Source organism: Mesoplodon mirus (genome assembly GCF_964341445.2).
Source record: "Mesoplodon mirus genome assembly, chromosome: 5".
NCBI classification, from domain to species: Eukaryota; Metazoa; Chordata; class Mammalia; order Artiodactyla; family Ziphiidae; genus Mesoplodon; species Mesoplodon mirus.
In genome coordinates, this window is record NC_138980.1 from 85,973,899 (window position 1) to 85,998,476 (window position 24,578).

Below are 24,578 nucleotides of genomic sequence, written 5' to 3' on the forward strand. Positions count from 1 at the left end.
GAAGAAATTCACAAAAGAGCTAACAGTAAGTATTTACTGTATCTGTGTATTAATTTTGGGGCTGCCTCTAGACTTCTCTTTCTTATCAATTGCTAGGTCAAGCTTTCCAAGATTATTAAAATGTTGTGTAGAGACTAGCCATGTCAGCATACCTGACTTTCTTAATGAGTTTTTGTTGTTTTTAATTATTGATTATTCATTTTTAACAAATTTTATTTACAGAAAATAACATCTCCTATAATTCATAGGAAAATGTTGTTTACTTTTTAATGTTTTGTACAATTTTAATAAGCTCTTTCTCTTTCCCATCACTTTATATGATAGTTTTCTAAATTATTCACTTTTTAAATGACTCAGTATTTTTCCCTTTATATGGCTTCTAAAAATAATTAAATCAAATCAACAATTATCAAATAGATGTGACTTAAGATTCTGTATAAGATGGTAGAGGATGAAATGATCAATTTTAGAAAGCACTTAAAAAAAAATAGAACACTAGGCAAATATACATCATCACGTTGCATACAAATGGAAAAAAAATGATGAATTTCAGGGCCCAAAGGGGAAGGTGTCAAACACATAATAGATCATGGGCTTTGGCACCAGACAGACCTAGGTTCAAATCCAGCTCTGCCATTAGTGGGCAATTTTCTTTATCACCCTAAGCCTCAATCTTCTCATTTAAAAAACTGAGAGGCTAATCAAACTCTTACAGAGCATTATCCTTGATAAATATTAATACCTCAATAAATGTGAACTATTATGATTATTTTAAAAGATTTCAGCAACAGTATAAGACAATCAAGTTTTTAAGATTAGTGCCAGTGTTATTACCCCACAGATATCATTCCTATAAATGAAAAGAAACAACTCTTCTAAAGAAATCATATTAAAGGAATATGAAATTTTTCATAATATTTCAATGACAGCATTGCTTCCAACAGAAGGCAGAATTAGCAAAGACATAAAAGATCTATCATGAGAAATGACTAATGTAAACTGATTGGATGTTTGACTAAATTCAATCATAATGCAAAATAACCATTCTCCAAACAATAAAGAACACTATCAAGGTTTATTTTCTGATTATCTTGAAGGACTTTCATATTTCAGAAGAAAAGCAAAAAGCTTCGTGTTTTGTTCTGTTTCATTTCTGCCTAGATGTAAAAATCACTAAAATTCACACATACAAACTAAGAAAAATAGCTCTATATTGTCTTACTTGAGTATTAAATGTAAGTGGGAGGATCTTCCATATATGAGTAAATTAGTTCTTAGTTTTATTTATTTAAAGTGTACCAGTAGGGACTTCCCTAGTCATCCAGTGATTAAGAATCCACCTCCCAGTGCAGGGGACATGGGTTTGATCCCTGGTCAGGGAACTAATACCCCACATGCCAAGGGGCAACTAGGCCCTTGCGCCACAACTACTGAGTGCACGCCCTCTAGAGCCCACGCACCACAACTAGAAAGCCCACACGCCACAACTACTGAACCCACACACTCTGGAGCCTGCGCACCACAACTAGAGAGCCTGCATGCCACAACTACTGAGCCCACGCGCCACAACTAGAGAGCCCACATGCCACAGTGGAAGATTCTGCATGCCGCAACGAAGACCCTGCGTGCCACAACTAAGATCCAATGCAGCCAAATAAATAAGTAAAAAAAATTTTTTAAGTGTACCATTAAGTTAAACTAAATGCTAAATTAAAAGGGTCAGGGATTAGTTCTTCCCAAATCCTCACACCCCCTAAAAAAGCAAACAGATCAACAAGAAATACAGGTAAAACTACACAGATCCCAAGCCTCTAGTGTAACTAGAAGAGAAAAACCACAAACTTCAAATTCCTATAAGTAGAAAAATAAACACCTATATCCAGCAGCACTGTCTTCTGAGCACCCTCTCAAAATTACTAGAGAGAGGTGGGGAGGGGGAGTATAGCAGAAGCTCATGGAAGAGAAAAAAGGAAACAAAGAAAAATCACTTCGAGACACAGACAGTCTACCTCGAGGACAAAAATACTGAGAAGAATCCTGGAAGATTAGAATACTGACTACTGAGAAAAGAATTAAAAGTGCACAGGCCTCCAAATGGCAGTCCTAGAAAGGCAATACTTCTGAGGAAGAGGAGGATAAAACAAAGTGTCCCCTTCGAAGACTGAATGGTGAAGAAAAAGAAGCAAGAGGGGAAATTTATGATCCTACAGGATAAAGAGAACTAAAAAAAAATTTAATAAAACACTTCCCCACTATGCCCTACTCCAAAAAGCCATCCATTAAAGAAAAGGCACTTTGCTATACTGACAGAAGATGACAATCTTGAATTTCTTTAAGAAAGAATCTTGTAAACCATCCCAAACTACTAACTTTACCTACAAAATGCATATAGGTAAGTAATCTCCATCTGTGCAAAGCTACAATAAGACTAAAAAAGAAAATAAGAACCAAAACATTATAATAAATAAAATTTCCCCAAAAAGAACAACTAGCAAACAGAAGAAAATGATAACACAATACTCAAGCATTTGGGGATAGGAAATAAACATCTTGAATCTGAAATTCAAAAACCAAGAATATAAATGGACAACAAACATGAAGAAATGAAGTAAGAGATGATTAAACTTGGGAAAGAAATAAAAGAAAAATCAAAATCATATCAGAAATTGAAGACTAAATTATAATGTTCCCAAAGGAGAATATATTCAAACAAAATTTTAATAAGGGGCAAAGAAGAAAAAAAGAAAAAAACCAAGAGGATGGAAATGAGATTAATAAAGAACTAAAAAAGGACAGAGAGAAAATGGTTGGAAGAAAGATAGAAAAAGATCCAATGTACATAAAGAGTACCTGAAGAAATAAAAATAAAACAATGAATAAGAACTAATATTTAAAATTATCACCCTAGAAAACTTTTTGAAAATAAAAGATCTGAACACACATATTAAAAAGGCCCACCAGGTACATGGGAAAACTGACCTGGAATGAGCAACACTGAGACTTATCCTAGTAAAACTATTAGATTTTTAAAGATAAAGGGGAAAAAAAAATCCTAAAGCCCTCGAGGATAAAGATCAAGTAACTTAGAGGAAGATAATGACTGGCATCAGACTTCTAAACAGCAATATAGAAAGCCAGGCAACAATGGAACACCATTTTAAGAAACTCAAGATTTCATATGCAGCCAAGCTGTCCTTCAAGTATCCAGAGTATAGAAAAATAGTTTTAAATACATAGGAACCAGACTTCCCTGGTGGCGCAGTGGTTAAGAATCCGCCTGCCAATGGAGGGGACATGGGTTCAAGCCCTGCTCCAGGAAGATCCCACATGCCACGGAGCAACTAAGCCCGTGCGCCACAACTATTGAGCTTGCGTTCTAGAGCCCACGAGCCACAACTACTGAGCCCATGTGCCACAACTACTGAAGCCCGCACGCCTAGAGCCCGTGATCCAACACAAAGAAAAACCACCACAATGAGAAGCCCGCGCACCACAACGAAGAGTAGCCCCCGCTCACTGCAACTAGAGAAAGCCCGTGCGTAGCGACGAAGAAGACCCAATGCAGCCAAGAATAAATAAATAAATTTATTTTAAAAAAAATAATAAGATAAATAAATACATAGGAACCAAAGGAATACTATACACGAGGCCTTCTTAGGGAACCTACCACAGGAGGAGCTTTATCCAACCAGGAGATATGGGAGAACCTTTGGCAAAAGGATTGATATATATTCAATTGCAAATCTAAGACTAAAACAAAGGTGGGGAAGAGGGAAGAATAATATATAAATGTTAAAATGTTCTGAAAAAGTAAAATTAATGCACTCCCCAAAATGCAAACTATAAGCAAAGAGAAACAAGAAAATAAAATAGGCTCTTTAATTGTTAGAAACAAGTAGGAAACAAAGCACAGCAATAAAAACTGAAAAAACAAATAGTAATAAATGAGAAAATTGGGCACTATGGGCATATAAAAAGGTATAGGACTTCCACTTCTGGCCTAGATGGAATAAGTGGAATGAACTTACTCTTCCACTGTAAACAAGTAGGAAAAAAAAATTTTTTTTAAGTGGGCGAGGGAGATACTGTTCTTAGACATTGGACAGTAGGCAGAACAGGATTATGATTCTTGATAGAAAAGAAACAAACAAGATGGACTCTACAATGGCCACAGTGCTCTGCCTGACAGCACTTTCTAGACTCCAGTGCAAAAAGGGAAACCAAAACATAGCAAAACAGTCTCAAAGAGTTAAAGAGATAAAGATCAGAGTTCTGGGAGAATGGGCAGCTGGAATGTAGATGTACTGAAAAGGAGGAAGCTACACAGGAAACAGTTCCAGAAATTTAAATAGAAGTCCCCTGAGGGTCACAGGGAAAGGCCCTGGAAGATGAGACACCACATGAAGAAGAAGCCAGGTGGAGATTAGAGGCACGCCAGCCAACAGGGAGCACTAAGACCCTGCACTTGTGAAAGAGCCATCCTGGACTTTCCTGCCCCACCCAGCCACTGTCTGAGAACAGCTACATGAGTGACAGCCAACACCATTTGTAGCACAAGGACTGCCCAGGCAACCCAGAGTCATGTAAAATAATAAATCATTGTTTCAAAACAAAATTTTAAAAGTACTTATAACACACATGGTAATATAATAAAGAATTATATTTTAATGGATAGTATAACCAATATTCCAAAGATTAACTTTATTTAACAATGATGGTAGCTAAAATCCTAACTGTTAGAATAAGTAGTATAAGATATGTATCTGGGGAAACTAAAGATACTTGTTTTCATTCTCCTCAAATACAAAGCCTGACACCTGTTACCTATTTATTCTTTGGTCTTTCTAGATTATTGGGGATGAATTTTCTCTTTATTAATTATGAAAAACCATGAAGTATACTTGTAATATCATACCAGTTTGAAGATGAAGAAATTCTCCTAAAGACATGAAAAACAAAATATTCCAGAAGGGATATTGGTAGAGCGATGGTTGCCAGTTTCCCTACTGATTGAGAAGTTACTTATTTAATTTAAATACCTGGCACAAAGTTTATGCTATAACAACATAATCTGTTCCATTTCCACTTCTCCTTAAAGGTCTGTTCATCCACAATCATCTCCCACCACTCTCCGGTGTGAATGCTCTAATTCTTACTCCTTGTACATACATCATGCTCTTTTCTGCTATCATTACTAAGTTCTTATCCCCTTCCAGGCCATACTGCAAGCCTTATATCCCTGGTAAGAGAGAATATCTGTACACCATTTTAGTTCAGAAGTCCCATCTTTCCTACCAAACTCTTCTGTATGCCATTCTCTAATGAGTAGCCCATCTCAAAATGTCTACAGCACTTACTCTACAATTCAAAACCTTGTATTTAATCATTCGTTGCTTAGAATAGGTGCCCTAGAAATTAAGACATCTACACCTTATATCTAAGTATCCTTTCAGTTCCTTGTCAATAGATCACACTTCTTCTACTTGATTTGTATCTCCTATAGCACAGATCCAATTTAAAACAGCCCACAAAGCCCCTGAAATTTAAGCAAAGTTTTATGCAAAATGTTTTTGAAGAAACAGTCGGTAGTTTTTATCATATTCTCGAGTGACCATATGATACAAATGGTCAGGAACCTCTGTCAAATGATGGGTGTCCATTATTTATACAAAAAATATTTGTTAACCTATAAACTGTCCTTTGTCACACAGCAAAATACTCAAGTCTGCTAAAAGCTAACAAAAAGTTCTATTCATCTGAAAAAAGAAAAAAAGAAAATCTTTCTGCTTACTGTATAAAGAAATTCAAGCCATGGAAACTATTCAGCCTTTCTTATCTACAGCAGATACACTTTATTATTTCAGTAACACAAGAATAATAATGGAGCATTTCTGGGTTTTCTGAACCATGAAACCATGAAGTCTTCTGTTCTTTAGTGTGCTAATAAAATTAATTTCACTATGAAGCTTTAATTAAACATAAATATGAGTGCTCTCTTAAGAAACTGATAAGAAATAGGGATGGGAAGAACATTTAAAGGCAAAAACTAATCTGAGGCAGAAAGTATTGTTCTACCACCCAATTATAGAGTGTATAAAAAAATACAATTAATATGTTCCAAACTTAATTCTTTCTGGCTCATGAAATTATATTCCTATTTACCAGCACACATAAATCCTGCAGAAGTTCTCATATCAAGTATATCAAAATTAGTATCAAAAAATAAGTGAATTTTACAAATAATGTGCTGTCATTACCTGCTTATTCACAGCATAACTTCAGAGCTTTACATATTCTGTTCTATATCTGCATGGTTAGTATTCTGGCCATCTTAGGGAAGAATCTTCAGGTCTCTCAAAAACAAAGTTGCTTTTCTCATCTTCATGGTCACCTTTTGTTTCTTAGATAAATCTTTGCATGCTTACAGAATTTGTTAACTGACAGGGCATTTTAACTCCTCCATCAGAAAACATATGATTTATGCCAAACAAAAGAGATTAAATCATCTACTCCTTCTCAGATGCTTTACTGTACCTGTCCACTAAAGTTAGCATAAAATAATCTCTCTCGAAGCAATGTCGCTCAGTTTTCTTTTCCAATAGAAGAAAGGATAACTGAAATTTGCCTTTTATTTTATCCTGCTCTCTAAGGCTTTAATGAAATTCTTCACTACTAAGCTAGGCAGTCTCCTTAAGGCAAGCAATCCATTGCCAACAAAGCATGATGCTTTTTCAATTGACTAATGAAAAGCCATTTTACATTTTTTTTGATACCCAGTGGAGAAAAAAACTGCTAAGTAAAACTCCAGAAAGAACAAATTTCAACTACAGAAATATGCCGTTATTTTTATTACGTAGAAGAACACAGCTACTACTTTTGGACTCACAAAATTACAAAGGTATCAGAGTTATAAATCAAAAAGTGTCAGGAGTCAGGTGGCTTTATCACTTTTCAAAAATACATTCTTACCTGATTAAGTGAGGTGGTATCTGTAAGTACAGCATCAGGAGGTCTATTAGGTATGGCTACAGCTACCTGAGATCAAAAAACATTACACGTTAAATAATAACAAAATAATTGTTATTCTCTTTACCCAAACTGATATTTGATAAACAACCATGTTTCAATATACAGTCATCCCTCAGTTTCCAGGGGTGATTGGTTCCAGGACCCCTTCACGGATACCAAGATCTGCAGATGCTCAAATCCCTTATATAAAAGCGGTGTAGTATTTGCATATAATCTATGCACATCCTCCCATATACTTGGGAGGATGTGCATAGATTACTTATAATACCTAATACAATGTAAATGCTGTGTAAATAGTTTGGGAACTTTCTGGAATTTTTTTTTTCTGAATATTTTTGATCCACGGTTGGTTCAGTCTGCAGATGCCAAACCTGTGGATACAGAACCCACAGATATGGAGGGCTGACTGTAACAAAATCTGCAAGCTGGATAAAAAGTTTAGTTTAATATTTTATTTTCAGCACATAATGACATTTAAAATTTCATAACTGCTAGCTTCATCTACATTAAGATTTCCCTGAAATGACCTTGTTTAATGAAAGGAATTATATAACCAGATCCATTCTCTAGGCCACAAAGGAGAAAAAGGTAAAGACTTTTCCCAATGCAAAAGATGACAGTAACTGTAAGACTTAGACAAACAATTCACATCTATATTGATTTAATCTTTAAATGCACTTTACTAAGGGTGTGGATCTCTTTGCATTTATTTTCTTTTTAATTTTCATTGCAGTATAGTTGATTTACAATGTTGTGTTAATTTCAGGTGTAGAGCAAAGTAAATCAGTTATATACACACACACACACACACACACACACACACACACACACACATATCTCCACTCTTTTTTAGATTCTTTTCCCATATAGGTCCTTACAGAGTATTGAGTAGAGTTCCCTGTGCTATACAGTTAAGTCCTTATTAGTTATGTTTTATATATAGTAGTATGTATATGTCAATCCCAATCTCCCAAATTATCACTCCCCCACCATTTCCCCCCTGGTAACTATAAGTTTGTTTTCTACATCTGTGACTCTACTTCTGTTTTGTAAAGAAGTTCATTTGTATCATTTTTTTTCAGATTCTGCATATAAGTGATATCATATGATACTTGTCTTTATCTGACTTAACTTCACTCAGTATGGCAGTCTCTAGGTCCATCCATGTTCCTGCAAATGGCATTATTTCATTCTTCTTTATGGCTGAGTAATATTCCATTGTATATATGTACCAAATCTTCTTTATCCATTCCTCTTTTTTTTTTAAGTGCATAAATCTTTTTTTTTAATAAATTTATTTATTTTTTATTTTTTTTTGGCTGTGTTGGATCTTTGTTGCTGTGTGCAGGCTTTCTCTAGTTGCAGTGAGCGGGGGCTACACTTCATTGCAGTGCGCAAGCTTCTCATTGTGGAGCACAGGCTCTAGGCGCACAGGCTTCAGTAGTTGTGGCACGCGGGCTCAGCAGCTATGGCTCGCGGGTGCTAGAGCACAGACTCAGTAGTTGTGCCGCACAGGCTTATTTGCTCCATGGCATGTGGGATCTTCCCGGACCAGGACTTGAACCTGTGTCCCCTGAATTGGCAGGCGGATTCTTAACCACTGCACCACCAGGGAAGCCTCCATTCCTCTGCTGATGGACATTTAGGTTGCCTCCATGTCCTGGCTATTGTAAACAGTGCTGCTATGAACATTGGGGTGCATGGTTTTCTCCAGATGTATGCCCACTAGTGGGATTGCTGGATCATATGCTAACTCTATTTTTAGTTTCTTAAGGAGCCTCCATACTGTTCTCCGTAGTGGCTGTATCAATTTACATTCCCACCAACAGTGCAAAAGGGTTCCCTTTTCCCCACACCCTCTCCAGCATTTACTGCTTATAGATTTTTTGATGATGGCCATTCTAACCAGCGTGAGGTGATAACTCATAGTTTTGATTTGTATTTCTCTAATAATTAGTGATGTTGAGCATGTTTTCATGTGCTTTTTGGCCATCTATATGTCTTCTTTGGAGAAATGTCTATTTAGATCTTCCTCTTTGCATTTATATCCTAATTGGAGCAGTTGAGCTTCTTGGATGTGTAGATCAACGTTTTTCATCAATGCCATTGTTCCTTCAATTATTTTTTCTGCTTCTTTCTCTCTCCTCTCTTTCTGGTATGCCCATTACATAAAAGCTGATGTACTTAATGGTATTTCACATTTCTCTGAGCCTCTTCATTCTTTTTCTTCACCTTTTTTCTTTCTGTTCTTCAGACAGAGATAGATTGATCGATCTTCAAGCTTTTTTATTTTAATTCTGCCACTTCAAATCTACTGTTGAGAGCTTCTAGTAAATTCTTCATTTCAGTTATTTACTTTCAGTTCCAGAACTACTTCTATTTGGTTCTTTATATAATTTCTATTTATTGATTTCTTTCTCTTTTTTTTTTTTTTTTTTCCTGAGCCACAACACGCAGCTTGCAGGATCTCAGTTCCCTGACCAGGGACTGAACCCATGCCCCCTGCAGTGGAAGTGCGGAGTGCTAACCACTGGACCACTGGGGAATTCCCCAATTTTTCTCTATTTGATGAGACATTGTCATCATACTTTACTTCTTTACACACTTTACTTCTTTAAGCATGGTTTCCTTTAGTTCTTTGACTATATTTACAATAAATGGTTTGAAGTCTTTTCCTATTAAGTCTTCTCAAAAGCAATCTCTGTTGCCTGTTTTGTTTTGTTTTTTCCTATATATGGGTCATACTCTTTTATTTCTTTCAGATCTTGTAATTTTTTGTTGATAACTGGATACTTTAGATAACATATTGCAGCAACTCTGGATACTGAGACCCCTTTCCCCTTCCAGGGCTTGTTGTTATTGTTAACTTGTTTATTTGTTTAGTGACTTGGCTAGACTATTTTAGTTAAGTATATTTCCCCCACAGTGTGCAGACTCTGATGTTGCTCCTCAGAGGGTACAGCCTTGGGCAAGCACAGTCAGCCTGGGATGACAGTGGTTTTAGCAGGGCTCTGTGTGACTGTCTCTCCCTGATCTCTCTGTTAAACTGTCTGTCCAGCTGTTCGGCTTCACAAATTGACAGATGACTGTTCTATTATTTTCAACAGTGCCCTGGGGCATAAATTGTTCCACAATCTGATCCAATTAAAGTCAGGCCTTTTTGGAGGTGTAGTCTTTGAGGCCAGTCTTTGAGGTTTGTTATGATCCCATGACAACTCTTCTTAGCTATCTCTTTCCATGGTTCTCTCTGGCAAATTTCTAGTTGGACTAGTTTAGTTTACTGCTTTCATGGAGCTACCAGCCTCCTCTTGATTATCACTAAAGTAACCTTGTTTTTGAAACCATCCTTACTTTTGAGCTTCCAAATACTTGGTACCAAAATGAGTCAGTTTCCGTGGGAAGAGCTTCAGAGCTCTCTATATTATTACAGCCTGCCTTGCCCCCCAGGCAAAACCTCTGCACCACTGCAACGGACATGAGGGCAAGAATAGTGGCCCACTTCTCTCCAAGTGACATCCTCACTTTACAAGAAGAATCCCAGGCAGAGGTAGGAGCTTCTGGTCTTCTCAGCTTGCCTCTAGCAGCACGGGACCACCACTCTATGAGCAGGCTGGGCAAGAGTTATCAGGGCCCTAGTGTTCTCAGCCTGCCACAGTGGAATACAGTCTCCACCCTACAAGTAGGGGCGGGGTAGAGGAAGACAGCCCCGTAACTCTCAGCCACTTTTACCTGTAATTGAGCTTCTGCAACACAAGCTGGGGAGCCGGGGTGGGAATAGGAAAAATGAGTGGGCTGCTCCTCCTAGGAAGACAGTGCGGCCCTATTCTGAGAACTGAGGGCAGAGGTAAAAGCTAGGTTAAATTGATGTAAAATCTAATTTACAAAATATTTTTAGGAAAAAAATATGTTTTTGGATAGAATTTGAAAACTAAAGAGTAACTAGAATTGTTTTATACAAGAGAAATGCTCAAGTCATTTAATGAATGATGATTTGCATTTATACAAGGATCACTTGTATGTGTTAGGTTTTTCTAAAGAGTTTTGGATGCAGACAAAGTTTGCATAAGAAAGCAAAGATATTCCCATAGTTACCTCAGCTACATTACACTTATGTCAGCCAGACTTTTCTATATATAACATATGTTATATATTAAAATATACAAATATAAACAGCATTTCAAATCCAAGGAACACATTCTGATTCAAAGAAATGTGGATTACTGAAGCCCTACTCTATTAAATTACACATATGGTAAGTTCAAAATACAGATAAGGATCCTTAACGACACATGTATCTCGCTTATGAAGTCATAGCCTACCTTAGCTTTGTCTGACGTCCGTTTTCCACCAAAGCCTCCAGAGCCAACAACAAAGATGGAGAACTGATTATAACATATAAGTTCCTCCCCAGAGTAAGAGTAGACTGAAAAGTAAAGGAAAGAAAAAAAGAAAAGAGGTTATTATCAAAAGACATAACTAGTTACCCAATATATGATCAACAATCCTTTTAAAAGCTTCAGAAAAGAACTCCAATTACTAAAAGGCTTTGCAATTTAAAGACACCCAAGTGTGGGATACAGAGCACTCGTTTTAATCATTCACTACCAGTCTCTGGAAGGCAGAGAGAAGAGGATCTTGACAAATCCTTTCTTGACTATGAAACAGCAGTTCATCTCACCTCTTCTTAAAGTTCCCCAACTGCCTTTCGTATTTCAATTCTCTCCTTCTCAAACCTTTCAAACAATTCCACTATAAAATGCAGACTAACACACATGAAAAGATGCTCGTCATCGCTAATTATTAGAGAAATGCAAATCAAAACTACAATGAGGTACCACCTCATACTGGTCAGAATGACCATCATTAAAAAGTCTACAAATAACAAATGCTGGAGAGGGTGTGGAGAAAAGGGAACCCTCCTACACTGTTGGTAGGAATGTTAATTGGTACAGCCACTATGGAAAACAGTATGGAGGTTCCTCAAAAAACTAAAAATAGAATTGCCATATGATCCAGCAATCCCACTCCTAGGCATATATCCAGACAAAACTATAATTCAAAAAGATGCATGCACCCCTATGTTCATAGCAACACTATATACAATAGCCAAGACATAGAAACAACCTAAAAGTCCATCAACAGATGAATGGATAAAGAAGATGTGATACACACACACACACACACACACACACACACAGAAATACTACTCAGCCATAAAAAAGACTGAAATAATGCCATTTGCAGCAACACATATGCACCTAGAGATTATCATACCAAGAGAAGTCAGAAAGAACAGACAAATACCATATGATATCACTTATATGTGGAATCTAAAATATGACACAAATGAACATATCTACGAAACAGAAATAGACTCAGAGATACAGAGAACAGACTTGTGGTTGCCTAGGGGAAGGGAAGGTGGTGGAGGGATGGATTGGGAGTTTGGGATTAGCAGATGGAAACTATTATATATAGGATGGATAAACAACAAGGTCCTACTGTATTGCACAGGGAACTATATTCAATATCCTGTGATAAGCCATAATGGAAAAGAATATGAAAAAGAATGTATATATGTATAACTAAATCACTTTGCTGTACAGCAGAATTTAACACAATATTGTAAATCCACTAAAATTCAATAATTCAATAAAATTTAAAAATTAAAATAAAATACAGATAACCACACTCCCAAATTTTCAAACATTCTGCTGAAGTCCTCAATAGAGCCTGGAATGTAAAAGAAGAAATAAGTGAGAATGAAGGTATAAGCTTCAGGAGGGCAGGATCATGGCTTTTTTGCTCACCTTCATATTCCCAGCAATTAGAATAGTAACTGGGACAGAAAAGGCACCTAATAAATATGTATTAAATTAATTAGTAAATCAATGAACATATGATGTGATTGAACAAGTTAGTGAATAAGTAAGCAAGTAATGAATGAAAGACAGCTGTCCCTCTTTCTACTGACTACTTTCCTGGTGACAGTTTGAGCATCACCTAAATCACCAGCACTATAAAACTAGGAATATGATTTTGAATTGTGTAATAAGGAAAAAAAAAATTATAACAAAAAATAAGGGAACTCATGGTGATTTGTATTTTAAATAAGACTTTTATCCTTATTACACAGAAAATTGGATATCTAATTCCATCTATATTTTATCTACAAATTCTAATACATTATTACCTATTACCAAACTATAGCTAAATAAATGGAGTAGATCAAGAAAGAAGAGTAAAAATTAAAGCTAAGGTTACTGCAAAACTTTTTTGTGGTAGACATTTGGTAGAACGGTGAGAAGAATAAAAGAAAACCAGGAGAGTTGCAGCCAAATGTTAGCCAGTATTTGGAATGGTAAGAAAATACAAAAATCTTAAAAAAGAAAGAAGAGGGATAAGGAGGAAGAGGGAAAGAGAGAGAACAGACACATGTTCTATGTGTCTATGATGAAATATATAGTTTAGTTTGTAAACTATGAGTTAACAAAAACAATGTAGTAGAAAAATATTTAAGAGCATTAAAAATGTTCTCAATATATTATTAAGTAAAAACAAGGCGAGTTCCAAAACAACATATTCAGTATAACCTCCTGTGTATTTAGAACAAAAATGATAAAGCTTATATTCCAAATACCAGACAATATTAAACTTTCCACTGCTATTTCCAAAATTTTTTATGTTTATCTATTTCTATTGTTCTTAAACTTTAAAACAAATAAATTCTAAACAATGTATCTTTAGCTTATGTTTAAATACTAGTATTTCAACATTCATTAAACTACTATAATCTTTTTTCCCACTGCAAATAAAATGTGGCTATGGTGTTTAAACCACATTATAAGTTCAATAAGTTTGAATGTGCAAGGTTAAGAACCTAACTACCATTTATAAGGATGATTCAGGGGCTTCCCTGGTGGCGCAGTGGTTGAGAGTCCGCCTGCTGATGCAGGGGACACGGGTTTGTGCCCCAGGCCTGGAGGATCCCACATGCTGCGGAGCGGCTGGGCCCATGAGCCATGGCCGCTGAGCCTGCGCGTCCGGAGCCTGTGCTCCGCAACGGGAGAGGCCACAACAGTGAGAGGCCAACGTACCGCAAAAAAACCCAAAAAAACAACAAAAAAGAATGATTCAGGGGTCAAATACGTTCCAAGTTCCAAAGAGCTAACATAGAAAAGAGTATCTACAACATAGCCTAATTATCAATTGAAGGCAGTCTATGTATTCATTCCTGCCAAAAACATAATCTAGGAAGCATAATTCTCCTCTATGTTTGCTATACCAGCCACATTTCTCACCTCTGTGCTTTGGTTATGTTGTTACAAATCCCCTGAAATGTCCCACTCTCTGGACCTCTACCCCAATCTACTCCACCCCCTTCTCCCTTATTTTCTAAAAAAGCTTGTGAATTTTTAGAACACTAATCTTGCTGTCTCACAACTGGAAGATAAATAGAAACTTATTCATCAACTTCTGTGATAAAGCATTGTATTACATACAAAGCCTATGAATCTAACAATATTATTAGAAGAACTAGAAATGAGTTACCATCCATAAGAATTATTAAACCAGATCCTTTATCCAGGACATCAGCAACAACTGCTTCACATTTTAATTTTCCTAAAATGGAAAGTAAAATAATAAATAAATAAATAAGGAGACTGTTTTAAAGACCATAAGTTATATGAAGACATGAGAGAAATTAACATAACTTCCACTGTAAGTTCAGCAAAACTAAAAAATCATGATTTAGAATAATTTTCAATATAATGTTGAATCATAAACATTAAAAGCAATCAGAATACCTGAGTCACCAAATTTGAAACATCAATAATTCTGATAAATTAGGTTGTAAAAAGTAACAATTTTCAATCATTCAATGAACACTTGTTAAGCATACAGCCAACACCATCTACCCCATTCCTTCTCAAATCTCTACTCTACGGGCTTCAATTAGACAGTGTTTCTTTCTAACTACTCTGTTCTTTTGGGGACTGTTCCATTATTTAACTGGTAATGTTAAATCTTGATGGATTAACAATTATTTGGGAGTGAACTCATAATCTTTTTCTCCAACCTGTTCTTCTCTTTTGTTCCCTATACGAATGAATGGTACTATCCACCCAACTGCCAAGCCAGAAACTTCAGCATGACCCCTGCCTCATAAAATAGTGTCTAAGTATGTGGCAAGACTTGAGTATGAAGAGACTGGGAGAAGCCAGATTATATGAAAAGTTTCTGATTTCATCCTGAAGCCTATGGACAGCCATCTGGGGTTTTTAATAGAGAAGTGACAAATACACTTGCATTTTGGAAATAATATTCTGGCTACAGTGAGATGAGCAGAACTGAAGGGAGCAAGAATGGAGGCAGAGGGTTTCCCTGGTGGCGCAGTGGTTGAGAGTCTGCCTGCCAATGCAGGGGACACGGGTTCGTGCCCCGGTCCGGGAAGATCCCACATGCCACGGAGCGGCTGGGCCCGTGAGCCATGGCCGCTGAGCCTGCGCGTCCGGAGCCTGTGCTCCGCAACGGGAGAGGCCACAACAGTGAGAGGCCCACGTACCGCAAAAAATAAAAATAAAATAAAATAAATTTAAAAAATAGGGCTGCGTGAAAACTTAGGCTGTAACACTAAACGGAAGACTCAAACTGAGACGGTGGAGCAGGAGAACATGGAACTCACCTCCCCCCCAACAAACACATCAAAAATACATCTACAGGTGGAACAGTTCTCCCTGAAAACTAAGTGGAGACTAACAGAAAGACCTGTACAACCAAGACTGTAAGAAAGACCCACAGGTAACTGGGTAGAAAGGGAAGAAAAGCGAGCAGGTCAGGACCTGTGCCCCTGAGAGGGGACTCAGAGGAAAAAGGAGATTACACAGGAAGAGACCTTCCCTGGGGAGTGAGCACTTCAAGCCACATATTGTGCACCCCAGCCCTGGTGTCCAACAGAGGGAACATGAGTCCCCGTGGCTGGCTGGAGGGCCAGTGGGATTAACAGGAGGGCTGTGGGAAGCCTGGACTCCAGGAGCATGTGAACACTTACGTGCTCCCGAGGCAGGGCAGAGAGGGCAGACTGAAACCACTTGGGTAGCTGACTGGCTGCCTACAGCTGTCCTGGTCCCCAGCCTGAACTGAGAGAACACGCCAGCACCATTTGCCTTGTGTTGCAGCTTCACACTCTGGGCTGCCGTGATTGAGGGAAAGGCTCAGCCATGAGACACTGAGGAGGTTCAAACCCTAAGTGGCAACTGAGTGGCGAGGGGGCAGCCATTACTGGTGACTGTACAGGGGCCCCAGATCTCTGATGGTGGCCATGCCAAACAAAACCCATGCTCTGACCCTCACTGACTACCCACCCCAGCCCCTCTCGCTCCACCACTGCTCCCCTCTGGGGCAAGGGTGCCAGTGCTGGGAGGCAGGGAAAGCACACACTTAAAGGAAACTTAGCCAGCTCAGACCCGACCCTCAGGGCTTCTGCTCCAGCAACTTGGGACCTGCCCCCGCACCAATTTAAAATAGAAGGATTTGGCATAATCAGGTTGGTAATCAGGTTGACTTTGGGAAAAGATAACTTCAGACGTAATAGGAGAGCATGTTTTAAAGTTGGTCAGAGTGGACATGCAGGACATGCAGTACCAAGATGACAGCTGCCGGCACACATTGAAAAAAGACATAAATTGTGCTCACCTCAAATCCAGCTCTCCCATCAATGCCACTGTATAGGGACACGCCCACAAAAGAACACCCCTTCAAGACCACCATAGGTAACTATTTCACCAAATTTCAATAGATAGAGAAATAGATAAGCAAAATGAAAAGACAGAGGAATCTGTTTCCACTGAAAGAGCAAGAGAAAACTCCTGAAAAAATAATGAAATAGAAATAAACAATTTACCAGATAAAGAATTCAAAGCATTAGTAATAAGAATGCTAACCAGGGCTTCCCTGGTGGCGCAGTGGTTGAGAATCTGCCTGCCAATGCAGGGGACACGGGTTCGAGCCCTGGTCTGGGAAGATCCCACATGCCATGGAGCAACTGGGCCCGTGAGCCACAACTACTGAGCCGGCGCGTCTGGAGCCTGTGCTCTGCAACAAGAGAGGCTGCGATAGTGAGAGGCCCACACACCGTGATGCAGAGTGACCCCCACTTGCCACAACTAGAGAAAGCCCTCGCACAGAAACAAAGACCCAACACAGCCATAAATTAATTAATTAATTAATTTTAAAAAAAAGAATGCTAACTGAATTAGGGAAAAGAATAGCTGAATACAGTGAGAGTTTTAACAAGGAGCTAGAAAATTCTAAAAAGAACCAATCAGAACTGAAGAATACAATTGAAAAGAAAAACACACTAAAAGGAATTAACAGCACACTAGGTGACACAGAAGAACACATAAGTGATCTAGAACATAGAAAATGGAAATCACCCAATCAGAACAGCAAAAAGAAAAAAGATGAGAACATTTTAAGGGATCTTTGGGGTAACATCATGCATACCAACATTCCATTATAGGGGTCCCAGAAGGAGAAGAAAGGGAGAAGGGGGTAAAAATATATTTAATGAAATTATGGCTGAAAATTTCCCAAGTCTGAAGAAGGAAACAGATATCCAGGTACAGGAAACACAGAGGGTCCCAAACAAGATGAATCCAAACATACCCGTACCAAGACATATCATAATAAAAATGGCAAAACTAAAAGAGAGAATTCTAGAGGCAGCAAAAGAAAACCAAAGAGCATATACAAGGGAATGCCCTAAGGCTATCAGCTGATTGTTCTGCAGAAACTTTGCAGGCCAGAAGGGAGTGGCATGGTATATTTAAAGTGCTGAAAGGGAAAAACCTACAACTTAGGATATTCTACCCAGCAAGATTATCCTTCAGAATTGAAGGGGAGATAAAGAACTTCTTGGATAAGCATCAATACTAAACCAACCTTAAAAGAAATGCTAAAGGGTCTTCTCTAAGTAGAAAAGAAAAAGCTATAACAAGAATTAAGTATCTATAGAAAAGGAAGAATCCCATTAGTAAAGGCAAATATATAGGTAAGGCTGAGGCTCAACCACTTAAATAAGCTAGTACAAAGATTAACAAACAAAAAATTGTAAAATCAAGTATAACTACAATAATCAGTAAAGGGATAAACATAAAGATGTAAACTATGACATCAAAAACACAGATGGGGGAAGCGAGTAAAAAAATGTAGAGCTTTTAAAATGTGTTTGAACTTAAGGGACTACCTGGTTTAAAACAAATAAATAGAGTCATAGATCAACATCTATGAGCCCCATGGTAACCACAAATCAAAAATCTACAACAGATACCCAAAAACAAAAGAGAAAGGAACACAAGCAAAAGAAAAGCATGAAACCACAAAGGAAAAAACTAAAAGGGGAAGAACTACAAAAGCAACCAGAAACAACTAACACTAACACTGAAATAGAACTATTCAGCATTAAGCAATATGAATTTTTTTAAATTAAAATCTCAAAAAAAATTAAAGTACAATGCTAGCTATTTGCTGATCTCTACATTATATAATGTGAAATGAAAAAGACTTTTTTTTTATTTTACCACCTTACATGGTCAGTATATAATTAATATTCTGACATCAGAGTAGCAACATAAAACAAACTTATTGAAGTAAAGTGAAAAAATAATGAGAAGATTTACTGAACAAGTAAGATATTATTGAGAAAAATAAATTGATTACTAAGACACCCTTGGTTTTACTTACTCTAAAAGAAAATAGAAAAAAGTTAATTACAAGACATTCTGTATCTTTTAACATTGTTTGCTTTATGAAAATCAGTACCAACACAAATACCTGAGAAAAGAATGAAGAATCATATTCATGGGAATCATAACTGATTATACACAATCACTAAGTTTAGGACACACACAGAAAATTCTCCTTTCAATTGCTGACCAGATGTTCAGTATTTTGAAGTAATTTATTAAATAAGACTATTCAAATAGGACAAAGTTTATGGGAACCAAAATAGGTAATAGTTAACATCAATCTACTCTAACGGCTGACATGCACATAAATAACTTATAATATAGTTTATTTAGATTGCTCTATGCCAGTTTAACACATTGACACAGTTTGGAAGGTCAGTCAGAAAATAAAACGATCAAGAACTCACCTGCTCTGGGAAGTGGTTTATATAACTCCAGGTACTGCTCCCCATGAAGAACCTACATTAGGGTAAGCAAAAGTTTATTAGTAGACTTTCTTTTTCCACAGCTTCTTCTGTGGATACTGCTAATCACAAGTGGCATTTCACTGTCCACACGTTCACGTGACTACTTCCCCCAAATTATCTGTCTCAATTTGGCTCCCACTTCTTAATTATATGATTCAGAAATAATCAGTCCCCCAATCTAAAGACTGTCAGCTCTCTAGAATAGAAAAGATACATTTGTGTTCTTTCTTGACATTCATAAATTTTTGTTGACTGATAACTGTGGATTATTTGCCAATGGAGACATTAAACTAGGCGTATTTCCAGTGCTCATCACTGTGCCTAGAACATAACAGGTATCCAGTAAATACCTACTGAATAAAAATGAACAAATAGGTCAGTACTAGTAAAGTAATATCAGGTCACACCTGCCAAATACAAATGACACAACCAAAACATTAATATAAATCTTACAACCACATTCAAGTAAAAGCAATGTCAACATTTCCTTAGTGTAAGAGTAAATACTAAAGACCCTGTGCAACTTCATAGCCACTTAACCTCAATGTATCAAAGCAAGAATATAAAAATATATGTAGGAATACAATAGGACAGTAAAAACAAAACCTGACCCATATATCTGAATGACCACACTCAACTGCTATGGGACAGTTTAATTCCCAGTCTTCCTCAGAACCCAGAAGGGAAAAAGAAAAGGGGTGAGGGTAGTGATGGGAGGACAAATGAAGGACTGCCTCACTATCATATGACCTGGAAGCTCAAGGTTAGGAAGACTGGGATTCAAATCCCAAGATGGCTATCATTCCCAGTGACAGATTTTTAACACTATTCATGATTTCCAACTCCTTCCAACTCAATTTACTTTAATTGTTTGTACTGACATCACCCAAACAGAAGAACTGTATGCAACAAACACCATGGGAGAGTGACTAAAACAACAAACTGCCTGGCATCTATTTCTTGCCTCCCTCCCTACTTCATCGAATACTTTAAGAAAATAACCTTAGATTCTCATAGATTCAGAGCAGCAATGAGCTAATTGATCCTCCAGTAAATGGGTTCTCCAAACAGTCAAAGCCACAGAAATCAGTTCAAAAGTCTACGATTCAACAGTTATCAACTGGACTCATGGCCTGACCCTTACTTCAAGAAATAAAATAACCCCAAAGCCTTCTCACAATTGTTTGCTCCTTCCTTCTTGAAACAATGTATTCACTTTGCTTCTCAAATACCACATTCTCCTGATACTCCTCATACCTCACCAGCCACTCCTTCCCGATGTCTCTTGCTAACTCCTCCTCATCTCTTCAACCTCTCACCAAACTCAGGCTTTTTTTCTCTACTTACATTCACACATTGGTGATTTCACCCAGTCTCATGTCTTTAAATCTCACTTAAATGCTACGAATCCCAGTAGGGCCTCCCCCACAAACTCTAAACTCACATATTTAACTGCCCACTTTATATCTCCACTTGAATGTACAATAGGCATCTCAGATCTGTCCAAAATCAACTCCTGATCATCCCCACCTTAAAGTTCCTGTATATATCTATTTTATTATACATAGTTATATGTCATATGTAACTACTATACATATTAAATACATTGTACATAATAAATTATAAATATACAGGTATATATGCATATATATCATCCCAGTTAACCAGACCAAAAACCTTCATCCTTGACTCCTCTTTCTTTCCATGCATATCCAGACTAGTGCTGGAATTACCATAATAAACTCCAAACTGGTTTCCCTGCTTCTATGCTTGGCTCCCATAAATCTGTTCTCCACAGAGGAGCAAAAATGAGCCTGTGAGTGAACACAGCCAGATCATACCACTCCTCAGTTCAAAGCACTACAAATGGCCTCCCATGTTAATCAGAGTATGAGCTGAAATTCTTATGATGACTCCAAGGCCCTCTTCTCCTACCACTGCCCCCTTGCTCATTCTATAGCTATATCAACCCCCTTGCTGTTCCAAAAACAAGGTAAGTATGCACCTGCCTCAGGGCCTTTTACACCTGTTCTCTCTGCTTCAAATATTCTTCACTCTTGCTCCTTCATCACTATTGTCAGGTAAGGATTATCATACCCATTTTATAGATAAGGAAACTAAAGCTTAGAGAAGTTATTTACCCTTGGTCAAATAGCATGTAATGGCAGAGAGAGAATTAATAACATTATGCCAGGGTTATGGACTGTACATAATTATTGTTGTCTTCTTTTCCCTTGTCTTTTCAACTAACTCTCTACCCTTTTTTCCTTTTTAAGAAAAATTAAAAGACATGCTAAATCTTTATTCTTGAATCAACCACTATAAACTATTATATTAAGACATCACACACACACACACACACACACATACACACACAGCATGTGACATTTACCAATCATATTTAAAGAAAGAGAAGAAGAACAAAATAAAGGTTTCTTATTATGCATACCTTTGCCAAGTTGACTGAAAGCCCAGGAATCTCTGCTAATCCTCCACCCATTATAGACTTCTGAGCTAGAATAACTCCAAAGGTAGGCAAACAGGAGAAATCAGAACTCCCTTCATAAATAAATTTCAAATCTTTCGGTTCCTTGATTGATGCTCCCACTCCAAGGGCATACATAATAGTGTCCAGTTCCGTATAAGAAGAAGAAAATGGAGGAAGTTTATGGCCAATAGCTCCAGCCTATGGAACAATTGTAGAAAATTATTTTTTCACTGATATTCTTGTCAAATCTTTAAATTTCTGACTTTTCAAAACTATTAACTGCTACATACTTAGCTTTGTGAATAGAATGTCATTTTAGTGAACCTGATAGGGTATAATAATTGTTTCACTATATTTTTTTAATAAAATCAATGATAATGGAAAAAGACTTCATTTACAAATAATTACTTTTTTCTTGCCCACTTCTTGCTAACAGATAGTATATCTCATTTTCAACTTTCCTGTCTCTGATGATGGAAAAGCCTATTAATACAGTGACTGTTAGCTACTCAAAATTACAAAAAATAAAAAATTTATTATAAACAGGGATAATGAATGGCTCTATAAGATCTATTTTATAAAAGTCAGTATAAACAGATGAGCAAAACACTGCTTAATGCTTGTAAATCAGACTCCCTCATAATGGTTTTGGTTATAATTAGATTTTACCGTAAGCTCCTACCTAGGATTGTCCTTTATCTAATTGCATATTGTATTTTTCTATTTAGTGATGACATGCCTAGCTAATTTGTGAAGCATATGTTAGGTTATAAAAGAATCATGTCCAATTTTTCATCACTTTCATTCTAAAGCAAGAGTCAGCAAACAACAGCTGAGAATTAAGAATGGTTTTTACATTTTTTTAAGAGTGGTCTAAAAAAAGAAAAAGAAGATTATGTGTCAGAAACAGTATGTGGTCCATAAAGCCTAAAATATTTACCATCTGGCCCTTTACCAAAAAAGTTTGCCAACCCCTACTCTAAAGTAAAATCACATTTATAAACTGCTCATATTCTCAGGGTTACAATTAGATTGTTTATTTCATCATTATGTCTCCCCTGAGTCACAAAACACCACACCTGAATGTGTCAAATGACTTATTTCTTATTATTTATGCACTATAATTTTTTTTTAAAAAAAGAAGTACTGGAGATAGTTAATCAGCAAACTTCACAAGAGCTATAACCACAGCTCTATTAGAATTTCTGACACAATGGGAGACTTTTTACTGGCAGCCATGTTGAAATATTTCCAAAATACAATTTATCAATGCTTTTCCTTAAAAGAAATGACTCAAAAGAGGCACTAAGTTAAATATCCTTTTCTAAAGAGTTAGAAAGTGACTGAAGGATGATTATCAAAAATGCTCCAAAAAACAAAAAAGACACTTGTTTATTACACTGAAGAAGAGAAAGTAAAAGTTAAAGTTTATATTTTAGCCTTATGTTCATTCAAATTTTATAAACATTCAGTACATGTTCTATAAAGTTTTATGGTCACTCACCTTTCCTATTTAACAATAAATTAATAGCTTGGAAAAGCATTTTTTGCATAAAAGAAAAGAAAAAAAGGAAAGAAAAGAAAAAAGTCTCCAGAGAAGGCAAAGCGTTAGGCTTTCTCTTCCACTTACAAATCCTGATGTAGCTGTTGATGTCACATTACTGGTATGATTTGCTGAAACTCCTCCATCTGAATCTATTTTATTTAGAGCTTCAATTATACCGCCAATTGAGTCTAAAAAAAAGGAATAAATGACAATAATAATGCTTTTTTCCATCAACAGATGAATGGATAAAGATGTGGTACATATATACAATAGAATATTACTCAACCATAAAAAAAGAGTGAAATAATACCATTTGCAGTGACATGGATGGACCTAGAGATTGTCATACTGAGTGAAGTTAAGTCAGAAGGAGAAAGACAAATATCTATGATATCACTTATATGTGGAATCTAAAAAAATGGTACAAATGAACTTATTTACATAACAGAAACAGAGTAGATGTAGAAAACAAACTTATGGTTACCAACTGGGGAGGGAGACAGGGAGGGATAAATTGGGAGACTGGGATTGACGTATACACACTACTATATATAAAATAGATAACTAATAAGAACCTACTGTATAGCACAGGGAACTCTACACAATACTCTATAATGACCTATATGGGAAAAGGATCTAAAAAACAGTGGATATATGTATACGTATAACTGATTCACTTTGCTATACAGCAGGAACTAACACTACATTGTAAATCAACTATACTCTTATAAAAATTAATTAAAAAAAAAATCAGTCCCACTATGGTGTGGGAAGAGCATTTACATATGTGAAATATCTAGCCAGTTATTTTACAGTGTTATTTAACTAGTGACTACAGGACAAACTTCCAGATTTTTCCTATATAGTTGAACTATATTTAATTTGTACTGAAAAAAATTTTAAATCATGAATGATTCAAGTCAATCAACTTCAGGATAAATAAGGATGAACGAATTGAAGTTTCTCCTTAGGATCACTGGAATTTAAATAAGACAGGGTGCTTTGGTAAACCTATTACATAAAGATCATAAAAGCATCATCTTTCAAATATCCTAAAGAGCTAATACTCCCCTGGTGAAATCCAAATAAATGTAAGCTATTTCAAAAAAAAAAAAAAAGCTTTTGTTACAGACGTGACTAAGAAAAGCTACAATGCTTTAGACAATCATTCCTCTAACATCCAGCAAGCCTGCTGCAGAACCTTCACTGGCATTCGTGAACTGACTGCATAATGTCAGGCTACTGCAGGAAAAAATCGTGAAAGACTCTGAATAGACCAAAGATAAATGGGTGTCTCC

The 24,578-nt window shown here is 36.7% G+C and overlaps 1 protein-coding gene across 5 annotated transcripts in view; it reads right to left on the reverse strand.

The window, feature by feature from the left end:
- Positions 1-24,578, reverse strand: part of HSD17B4 (hydroxysteroid 17-beta dehydrogenase 4) — a 111,019-nt gene that overhangs the window by 50,274 nt on the left and 36,167 nt on the right. For all 5 annotated transcript variants that reach the window (XR_014294057.1, XM_082621190.1, XM_082621191.1 and 2 more), the window contains exons 12-17: positions 23,365-23,468; positions 21,696-21,932; positions 19,187-19,238; positions 14,581-14,652; positions 11,349-11,452; positions 6,970-7,035 (exon numbers count right to left, since the gene is read on the reverse strand). Coding sequence is in view for 4 of the 5 variants with exons in the window: in XM_082621190.1 (XP_082477316.1) it covers positions 6,970-7,035; positions 11,349-11,452; positions 14,581-14,652; positions 19,187-19,238; positions 21,696-21,932; positions 23,365-23,468 (635 nt within the window). In the remaining variant the exon portion in view is untranslated. The remainder of the gene's footprint in view (positions 1-6,969; positions 7,036-11,348; positions 11,453-14,580; positions 14,653-19,186; positions 19,239-21,695; positions 21,933-23,364; positions 23,469-24,578) is intronic.